Source organism: Cystoisospora suis (genome assembly GCF_002600585.1).
Source record: "Cystoisospora suis strain Wien I chromosome Unknown contig_5264, whole genome shotgun sequence".
Taxonomy (NCBI): domain Eukaryota; phylum Apicomplexa; class Conoidasida; order Eucoccidiorida; family Sarcocystidae; genus Cystoisospora; species Cystoisospora suis.
In genome coordinates, this window is record NW_027158055.1 from 10275 (window position 1) to 20554 (window position 10280).

The window sequence follows — 10280 nt, forward strand, 5'->3', positions numbered from 1 at the left end:
GCGGCACGGCGGCGTTAGGTTCCTTGGCTGCCGGTCCACGACGGGCCTCAGAGGCTCCTAAGGAGTCAGCACAAGACGCCCAGTTGGGTTGGTTTCCGGTTCTCATCCACAGAACCCCTTTAGCCACAAAACGCCGAGTCGTCAGTCGCACTTCATAGCTTCACACGTTTTAAGCTCACAAGATTCAAGAAAAAATATCTGCTTTCCTGTGTCCTGTTACCACCGTCTATTCGTCGCGAAACAGCTGCCCTCCCCGTGGCGACGCCCCGATCGGGGAACGATTCTTTCAGAGGGCGCCACAGGAGGCGAGCCTCACGGCCTCTAAACACCGTAGGTGCTTCCAGGCATCATCGACACAGGGAGAAGGGTGGGGAGAGTGAAGATGCTGAACGGGGGAGAGCGCACTGTCCACGACTGAAGGGGTCTGAGAGACGTGATAGACTGGACCGTTTTCAAGTGAAAGTGAAAAAATCTCTGTGATCGCCCTTCTGGTGGACGGGCGTCCCCGAGGAGTCAGTCGTGTATACCGCCACGGCTGACAGATGCCCGGCCGTTGGGCCTGTAGCGAGTAGCGGCGCATCCGAGCCCGTTCCGGGCGCAGACCACCGAGCCGACCTGCAAGGCTAGTTTAGTCACTGGGGGATGAAGCAGGAAAGTGGATCCGGGTATAGAGTGCTCCCACTAACTGCACAGGCCTCTCTACTCAGATGAAGTCCGTCAGATGGGAGTGGAACGGGTCCAAGTTGTGGCTCTTTTTTTCGTAGCAACAGGAAGACACTTGGAGCCACGTGGCTCGTCGTGGCGGCGACGCGGCGCATGCGCCCGTGTGGCTGTGTGGTCGGTGACCGAGTGTCCCGCGGGGCCCGCCCTGCCTATGCTCCGTCAAATCTTTTTGCGAGCAGCGGCGTAGGCTCTTCGCTACCGGCCCTGTAAGCGTGCAGTAGGCCTCTGTGAGCCCTGCCCGCAACAAGTCCGCACGTTGTGTTGTGAACTCCACGTTCTGCTTCATTTTCTCTCAGGGCCGGGTGGTAGTGTGTGGGGACGTGGCTCTCACAACAGGCACTCGCTGAAAACACTCTTTTCGAGAAGACGTGATGAGTTCACCGAAGCCCACAACCGAGAGAGGGGCCTTGCGGAGAGGGGGCTGGCTCACGGCGGGTGTAGCGACTGCCCTTCTCTTGCTAGGATGTGCACGTTGTCCCGTCTTCGCGCAACAGGGTCCGAGTGTACCCGAGTCAGGATCTCAGCCTTCTCCCGAAGTATGCGGCAATAATAGTGGTGTTACCTCGTGCACGTGTGAAGCTCTCGCTAACGCACAAGCCGGCCGGGCTGCTCCGAAACAATGGAAAGCAACTCTTTCGGAGGAGAGCCCGGGCTTGGAGCTGACTTGTCCGACCCAAAATATCAGCGCGCCGGGAACCATGGTTCAGGGGTATGTCTGCCTGGAAGGCGCCAACCTGGACACTTGCCTCACGACACAGGCGGCCAGCAGCCTTTCGGCAAAGGCGGCAAACGATGGTTCCCCAGTACAACTGAACACCCTGCTCGCTGAAGGCACAAGCGCCGTCACCTGGAAAGAAGGCGACAGTGCGGGCTCGAAGAAGTACTCTATGACTGTCCCCGAAAGAGCCTTCCCTCTGCACGACCAACAATTCTTTGTAGGATGCCAGCCCGCCAGCCCCAAAGGCGCACCAACGTGTAAGGTGTCTGTGGCACTGAACGCGAGGAAGACAGCGACGGTCGGGCAAACAGTGACATGCGCTTATGGGTCGGATAGCAACAAGGGCCGTCAATCGGTGACACTCACTCCTTCGGAAAATAAACTGACCGTTGTCTGCGGCAACACGGGGTCGATTGTACCCGCCGAAGACTCACCGCAGTGCTGCGTTTACGGTGCAGAACTCAACGGCGGAAGCTGCATCCCCCAAGCCTTCACTAGTGTCCTGCCTGGGTTCGAGCGGTCGTGGTGGGGCACAACAGGAGGCAGCCAAGCAATACTGACGATCCCCGTAGAGAAATTTCCTGCCGAGGAGCGGAAGTTCACTCTCGGCTGCAAGTATACTCAACCAACTAATCCGCCGGGCGAGCGCGACCAGGCAGGAGCCTCGCCGGCCCCCTCCCAACCGTCCGTATGCAGTGTCGACGTCATAATCACAAAACAGCCGTCAACAACGACAACGACCTCATCGACTTCCTCTGCCAGCAGTTCAGTGTTTGTCGCAGGAACCAGCGTGAATGTGATGGTAGCGCTCGTCTCCTTAGGCAGACTTCTAGCCGTATCGTCACTTGGTTAACTGCTTGCAGTATCGGTGGAATGCTGTGAACTCAGACGGCACGCGGAAGAGGTACAGCGCCTGTACTTCGTTGACCTACAGGCACATTGCACGGCGGTACGTTGAGTTGAAGTTCATGTAAACTGCCAGCGGTGTATGAATCTTCGCAGCAAAGCAATGAATAACTTCCCCAGTCATTCCGCCGCTCGTTCGCTCGCCCCCGAACCAGTGTCAGCCTCTCCGTCGGTGGTACAGGGATGTGGTTCCGGTTGGCGTGGTATTGCCGACACTGTCGAGGACTGCTGCTTTAGGGTCTAGGGGAACTGAGCGTTTTTTTACCCTTGTACAGTGGATTGTCCCTATACAAAGTGATGGGCACGTAACCATCCGTTGCAAAGACTTTCCTAAAGCACTACCGCCGGCGCCGAGGCGTTCGCGGAAGATAGCGCGTTTGAAACTCAGTCGATTTCTTATGCTGGTCGTAGTGGCCCCAAGGAGCGACGACCTTGTTCGTGGGGCATCCTGGACTGCACATCACTGACTCGCAGCGTTTGCTCTGCGTGCGCTCAGTTCCCTGTTTGAATTCAGCCCTGAAAGCTTATAGGTTCGCGGGTTTGATGGCTTTTTGTAGAGCCACAGGGAGACCGGCCTTGAGCGCAGATGATCCGTATAGCTTATAGGTATCTCACGGCCGAGTTGAGACTGAGATTGTGAATGTTGTGTCGACAAAGGTGCCGTCGTCCCAATGACCGTGGTATCCGTGAGGCATTATGACTAGGCGCCTGAAGATTTGCCGTCTTGTGGTAAGTTGGCTGGCGCGTTCATGCGAAGACCAAGCAGTCAGTCACCGGTCGAGCGGAAAGAGCAGTTCCGCGTTTCGACCTGTAAGATAGGATTGCGGGAGGAGACCAACCTTCGGCCGTCCCGGGTGTACCCAATTGTCATGCAGCGAAAGAGCGAAGGCAAATGCGCAGTTGTAGCGGCACTCGTGCTAGTAGTAGGTAGCGTAAAAACAGAAACTCGTTGCAGGGCAGTCGAATCTAGGTCTGGCACATCAGTAAAGAGTCAGGTATACACTGCGCCACGCCTACCCAGCGTGGCGGGTCTGCCGACCCTGGCGGAACCATTGTGATTCGCGAAGCTGGACAGCTCCAGGGTTACCCTCACGGCGAAGCTCAGGGAGTTTCATTGCCGAAACCAACAGAAAATGAGCTCGAGTTCCAACCGTCTCAACTGTAAGTCCGGCTCGGCTGCTCTGCGGACTGTCTCCGTTTTCGAAGTGAGAGGCCTGTTAAAGGAGCGCCGCTACTGGTGAAGCGTCTGCAGTGACGATGCCAGGAGAGAGTCAACCTGTAAGTACGTGGACGGTCAAAAGAGGCTGGACGATGTCTAGATCATGTGTAGTTAAAGCAGCGTACTGCAAGAGAACTGGTGCCACCAGGTCGCGCCCAACCCGGACAAACGTTCCAGCGTCGCCAGCATCCAGAAACCCCGAGGAGTGTCTCCTCTTGCCCCGCTTTTGATGCCTGCGGGGAAAGGCGGCCTGCAACTGCAAAGGTGGCGTGTTAGTTCACACCTGTCAAGCACCTTGCACAGAAGGGTAGCGATCATCCTCATCGCCTTGCCTGGGGAGTGAGTGAATGGTAGAGCAAGACGTAATAAGTAAGGAGGGGAGCACCTAGTACTCCTACTACCACCTGTAAGTTTCTTTCTCCCAGCCATTACGAGAACACGACTGACCCGAGCTTCGATGTCCGGCACCAACCCCTAGAACACGGAAGGAACTGAGACATCAACCCCGGTAAGAGGTTTTCTCCTAGCAATCCAACGAAGGAACTCGGCTAATCCTCCAGCCCATAACCTAGCCAAACACTTGGTCATCAAGAGTGCTAACAGGTCTTGAAGGAATAGTGCTTCTGGGGTGATGGTTCTATCTCGGTAGAACGGAGAAGTCCACGCACTAACCGTATATGATCTGTTAGCACTGCTGATGACCCAGTATTTTGCTCTACACTAGTACCTGGTCAAGTAGATGGACAGGAGTTATTAGCTCAGCGAGATAGTTACTCTGGCCCATACTGCTCAACCTCCCTTACGGCACTCGGACCCTTGGAACACACCCCTCCTTACTACTGGGCAGCGTTTCTTCGCTCGGAAACTCCAGCATAAGACTTTTGAAAGACGGTTCTCCTACTTCGCCTCAACCTTACCGACCTCGCGGTGCAGTACGTAAACTAAAGGGCTCTTTAGGATAACACAAGCAAACCTAACCCAAGCACACCTGATGCGAAGGAGCGCCGGCTAACAGTGCCCGACTGCTCAACATGTGGAACCGGGTCTGAAGTCCGGAGAAATACGAATGACAAACAGCAAACTAAAGTCAATCGAGTCAGTCTTCTTCCCCCCAACACCGTCGCACGTCATGGTCCACGGGAAAAGTGGAGTCAGGAGAGCATCCTTTTCTTTCCGTGACAAGGAGTAAAGCGACAACCTCTAATTCATGCAATGCAACACTTGGCAGAGCACTTTACACCTTTCTGAAAATCAAAGCACTGCAGCTGAGGGAGCGATCGACACATAGGCTCTAATCACGTGTGTGAACTTCTCCGCTCGGTCGCCGGTGCCGGTTTTCACTTCCTCGAAGCCAAAGAGGAACAGCGATCTCAAGCGAATCAAGCGGGTACGTGCTCCCCATGACACGTATTGTCCCCCCAGGGACGGGACGGGACAAGCGTAGTCTCGTTGCCTGGGAGGGTCCCCGCTGGCTGTCAGGAATTTCCCGGGGGTGTGTGCTGGTACGCCAGAAGCCCTGTGCGCAGGTGCGGTTCTGCTGCGATCACCGGATATGTTTTCTTTTGTCCAGCTGAAGAGTCAAGTCACTGCCCTCGCGTTTTAGCCATCCACTCCACCAGACCCCCTCCCCTCCAAGAAAGCGTATGTAATGTTTCCTCCTATACTCTGGCTCCGCCACCTTCAGTCAGCTGTGCACCCGAAGGATCTAGCGTGTTTACAGTATTCAGGGGGGTTTATTCACGGCGGCTGCAGCGCCTTGAGACATCGAGTGGCACCATATGAGTGAGGAGGCAGTTCGCACCGACACCTGTCTGTGAAGCACCCTTAGTGTACCTCTTCACACCTCCACTGCTGCCTTTGCTGCAGTGAAAATCCGTCTTGGTTCAACCGCTACTGCCGCTATAGCTGTTTCTCCATCTCTGTACTTCCACTGCTTCGCGAACGCGTACGCCGAGAACAGCCGGACCTACGTTCGCTCGGCCGCTCCACCTATTGAAATCGGAAAGCCGCTCTCTCTTGTCCCTTGGTGACTACTCGCCCCTTTCCGCGCCTGCACGTGCCCGCTATCCCTCCGACATGACCAATTTTAGCCGCCTAGCCAGGAGGCCTCACGAATATCGCACCTGGGGCACACCAGCAGATCGACGTACGCGGCGTTCGGCCCGATAGGTGGAAAAGACAACAGGGAGAACGTCGAATCGGGACCCGCCTACGCATCACTTTCGGACCTGGCCCATCACGGAGTCTATGAGAAGGCGTCCGAATCTTGGAAATCCGATTCCACTCGCAAGGAAGCGGGCACCATTCAATGCGGAGTCGCGAGGAAGTATTGCTTCTCAGTTCGCCGGAGGGCAAATCCTTGGCGCTCTGCCGGTTGGACCAGCCTGCCACGCACTCCAATGAGAAGGTAACCGAGAGCGCGAACGGCGTACCAGTCCGGCTACTCTGCAGCAGCCTCGACGGCGGGGCGCTACAATTCCTTGCCAGAACCATAGCAGCCCTCACCAAATGGCCATCAGATAACACTCCCCAACCTTAAAGAGGGGCAAGCCCCCCCGCAAGGGACTCGTACCGACGTGTAAAACTGCAGGGGTGAAAGGTACTTTGAATGGCGGCCAACTAGTGGACCAGGAGAACCATATGCATGTACTGTCCCCGGAGAGACACCGGTGTCGCTTATTCACAGGCGAGCTACGGAGGGACATGAGTAACAAGTCGAATGAACCAGATGGATAGAGAGACACAGATGTATTGGTATACCAGGCGTATAAATGTGTACATTTGAATGGACACATCCAGGTGTATGGATGTATACAGATGTACTCAGTAGGAAGGGAGACAAAAGAAACATACCGGTGACCTTCCATGGCCTTTGAGCGAAACTTGTTCCATTCTGGAAGTCTTCGTAGAGAACTCTGAGCTCCTTCGCGCACCAAAGCCCTGTGCCGTCCCCCATCTCCATCGACCCACACTGATTAGCACGAAAGCTATCCTCAGAAATGGCCAGGAATCTACCGGCCAACTGTCTTGTACAGCGGCAGCCACACCTCAGAGTGACGCGAGAAGTCGAGAAAATTTCTTCTGAGGGCAAGCTTCCGTGGCAGCCTTTGGGCTGGACATACGGCGCAAGACTCCGCTAGTAGTGACGCACACGACGTTGACCGATAACATCACGCGTCTACACAACGCGGGGACAACGTGATATGCTTAGACAGGTGACGATACCTCAACGAGATACACCGAGTCAACCGGACAGAACGAGCCGCCGTCTTCGTTTTGGAGTTTCGCACGCTGTTCTGCTTTCCCATGTGCTCCTCACCTCAGATGCGACGGAGTCACATCCCGAAGGACCTGCGTCGTGTGCTGTCCCCCCGGGAGTTGCTAGGGCGTCCTCACAAACAACCCCGCAGCCCACCGGAGCTGTCCGGACCCTGGCGTCACTGCTCGTCCTCGGGAACCAGAGCTACAAATACGCTACCCCACTTGAGGTAGTCCACGTGCCTTGGTTTGACTCACAACCATCGAGTCCCCCGACCGTATGCGCCCCTTTTTCGCTTTCACACCTGCTGTCTACCTGGAATGAACACCCACGTGTATTGGTGGTTAAGAGAAAGTATGTGTCACATCGGGGATGAGTTGGCGTTCGGAGGTCATCGGGGTTCTCTGTTCTTTACTCGAGACAGTGGCCCGCTTGCCCTCTGTTTGGCGACCGCAGTTTTGCCATCCCGCACCGCGGGCCCGGACACAGGGCGAGAAAGGGCTGACACCTTCGCACGATGTACGCTTGCGGCTCGCGGCGTTTGAGACATTCACTTTTGTTAGGAGTCAAAGGAGGTTCCCTCTCTGTACGGACAACTTCCTCGTCATCTGACACGGCTCGTCTTGCGGCACCGATCTGCAGTGTTTACGTGTTGCCTACTACTGGCACCAGTGCCACCGCAAGTGCTACTTTGTCCTCGGTCCCCACTTCTGGGTAAACCTCCCCACACAGGACAGCTTAACTCTTTTTTTCCCGTCACTGTTTTTTACAAGAGAAACCGAGGATGCGCTCTCCCTGGTCGGCTGACTGACTGCCGCACCTTCCTCTGACTGGATCTATTCGCCAGCCCGAGCCATCACGAATCTCGGCGGCCAAGTCAGCTGCCTCACGGTTAACTTGTCCACTGAGATGACGGTACTCTGAGCTAGCCAGCATCCCAGGTAGCGACCACGTCAAGCAAGACTGTGTTGTGAACCAGGACTGCGCATGCAGAACCCACGCACGTGGCGACCTCCGGAGGCTGAGCGGAACCGTTCAGATCTGTGCGACAGTCTCATTCTTCGGAGTGACAGCTACCGGAAAAGCGGATAGAACTCCGATGTCGGCGCAGACATAGAAAGACTTCGCATTTCAGCGAGGTCCACGAGCCGGATACGTCCCGGGCTCCGGCTTGGCCCAGCGTGAGGTGTTCGAAGCACGAGCGCCACGAACTGAAATCAACTGAAGCAGATACCAACCTCAGTCATTTGCCGCAGCCTCAGCATCTTGTTCCACAGTCCGACGAGAATGCCCTTTCCAGATCGTTGGCTACATTTACATAGTCATCGAAATCAACAAGCAGGTACGGGGAAAATTTTCACCTGTAGACAGCGGCGTCACGGACAGACATAGCAAGCCTGCAGACGACAAAGCACGTTTCGGACGGTGTCGAATATTGGGCTCGAGAGGACAGCGGACATCTGTTCGCCTCAGGGGCAGAATTAACACTCATTCATCAAGGAGCTATGGCGTCACCTGAGTAACAGATCGTACGTGACCTGTCGCCGTTGGCTCCGGAGATACGTAGACAACACGTAGTGTACGTGGACGTTGATTCTACGTACCGGGTGGAGCTGTGTCTGCACGACAGCCCCTTTCGCACCTTCTTCATCTCCAAAATCGTAGGCACCCTAGCGGGAGACGTGACCCTGCAGATATATCGCCAGTGAAATACTGCCTGGAGCGCGCCGGAGAGAAGCGCGACGATCTCACCTCCGCAGGTTCTTCCTGAAAAGTGCACTTACCGCATCTCTGAGCCCACAATCCACTCTAGATGCCCTCTAGGGAGAGCCCTGTCTGGAAAACTCCGGCATCGGAGCCTCCTGGAAGGGTGAGCAATACTAGCTTTTCCGAGTTTCCTCCCATGTCCTTCTTACCTTTTCTCGAAGGAGCCGACAGTGTGCAGCCCGCCTGTTAGCGCAGCGCGACCCTGTACAAGAGAGTCCAGTTCTCTTTAGACGTCCCACTCGATGAACCCTGAAAAGGACGGTCGAGGTGTTTCTGTGAACACATAACAAGCTGCGAACACGTCTTCCTTCTTCTGCAGTGAAGGGCATACTGAAGTTGAGAATTTTGCCTCGACGGATACCGAGGTCGCCCGGCCACCAACACTGTCTGTTATCCCGCTCCTCCACGCCATTTTTCTTGGGGGAAACACCTCCGGGACATGATCTTCCATGAAAATAACTCATTGCCGCTCACCGCCTGGACAACGGAAGCTGCTCCGTAGTCAGACAAGAATAACTATTAGCGTTCTTGTGTGGAGTCGGACTGTTTGTTTTGGGCCTTGATACGTAGGAAATCAATCTGTTGTCGTGCCTCGTATGATGCTTTCCATCGCAATACTCGGAACGGCTAGCGATATCAGTGACTGATGTGCACCATGAAGACGTGAGTAGGCTTCCACTGACAAATGAGTAATGTTGCCACGAACAGTCGCTCGTCGACATCTTTCCATCCTGGGTGTACGGTGCAAGCGTCGGGCCGCTACAACCCGGCGTGCTGCAGGTTTACATAGTAGAACGGCAGCAATCGGTCTTTACAGCACCCGAGCTTCTGACTCTAGATCATCAAGGCTGATCTATGGCTTGCATCGGCTAGGAAGCAGAGCAGAGTATTAATACCGGCAGGATTCCTCCACACGAGGACGGTCTCCGGGATCTGACGACCTGCCCAGATGCCCGAAACCAGCGGGGTTTGAGAACGGGCATATCAGTGGGAAAGCTGATAGCGCTCAGTATCGGGGCGCGCATCAAATGAGTCCGCAATTCAAAGTGCTGCGATTTCTTGCGAGACCCTGCTCCTCGCCGGGTTGTCTCGTTTTGCCTGACGCTCGACGGTAGCCATGGAAAAGCAAATCGACTGAACAGGAGCCACCCCGGGCAATTTGCAGCAGCCTACGCACCCTGCCAAAAGCGTCCCAAGAAAATCATTTCTACGCCATTGCATATATAGAGATATATATATTTATATATATAGAGCAATCTCTTCAGGTGCAGGGGGCTGGAGAGCGGAAGTCTCCCCTAAGCTTGGATTCTTTCTGGAGAGAAGTCTAGGCGAGATTTCGTCGAAAATCACGGTCTTACACCGGGGGCAGGGCCCCACACAGAGGCCGACAATATGGAGTTACAAAGGTTCTGAGTGGATTTTTTGTGGAACGTGTCAATAATACTAGTCTAAACGACGTGCGTGTACCGTCGACGCCGACACTTCCCACCCGCGGACTACGACATAACCTGAGTAAAAAAAACACGGGACACAATCGGCGCGGAAACACCGACGCGCCACATGGGCGTGAAATTCAACGTGTCATGGGGCCCTGTGTCCGGGCAGCAAATTGAGGTAAGTGGTGTACCTCGTCCGTGCCCTGCTTTACTTCAAAAGGGTAAGTACCCCGCCTAGAGACATAAATCCTA

At 55.1% G+C, this 10280-nt stretch overlaps 4 protein-coding genes across 4 annotated transcripts in view; 1 reads left to right on the top strand and 3 right to left on the bottom strand.

Annotated features, from left to right (window-relative positions):
• Nucleotides 1-86: 86 nt before the first annotated feature.
• CSUI_009054 (uncharacterized protein) lies at nt 87-627 on the bottom strand. Its single transcript, XM_068069173.1, has one exon. It carries the CDS (start codon nt 578-580, stop codon nt 287-289), a length of 294 nt encoding a protein of 97 aa, XP_067918844.1. The 5' UTR covers nt 581-627; the 3' UTR covers nt 87-286.
• Nucleotides 628-662: 35 nt separating this feature from the next.
• CSUI_009055 (srs domain-containing protein) lies at nt 663-2752 on the top strand. The gene has a single exon (XM_068069174.1). It carries the CDS (start codon nt 1095-1097, stop codon nt 2292-2294), a length of 1200 nt encoding a protein of 399 aa, XP_067918845.1. The 5' UTR covers nt 663-1094; the 3' UTR covers nt 2295-2752.
• A 5846-nt stretch (nt 2753-8598) lies between these two features.
• On the bottom strand, nt 8599-8916 carry CSUI_009056 (uncharacterized protein; the record flags this gene model as incomplete). The annotated part of the gene is made up of 1 exon (XM_068069175.1): nt 8599-8916. A coding segment is annotated over one exon (210 nt), but the record flags the coding sequence as incomplete, so codon positions are not given.
• Nucleotides 8917-9982: 1066 nt separating this feature from the next.
• Nucleotides 9983-10280, bottom strand: part of CSUI_009057 (srs domain-containing protein) — a 2183-nt gene continuing 1885 nt past the window's right edge. Inside the window, exon 1 of the mRNA XM_068069176.1 lies at nt 9983-10280. This exon is cut by the window's right edge and continues 1885 nt beyond it. Coding sequence (XP_067918847.1) covers nt 10166-10280 — 115 coding nt within the window. The 3' untranslated portion in view covers nt 9983-10165.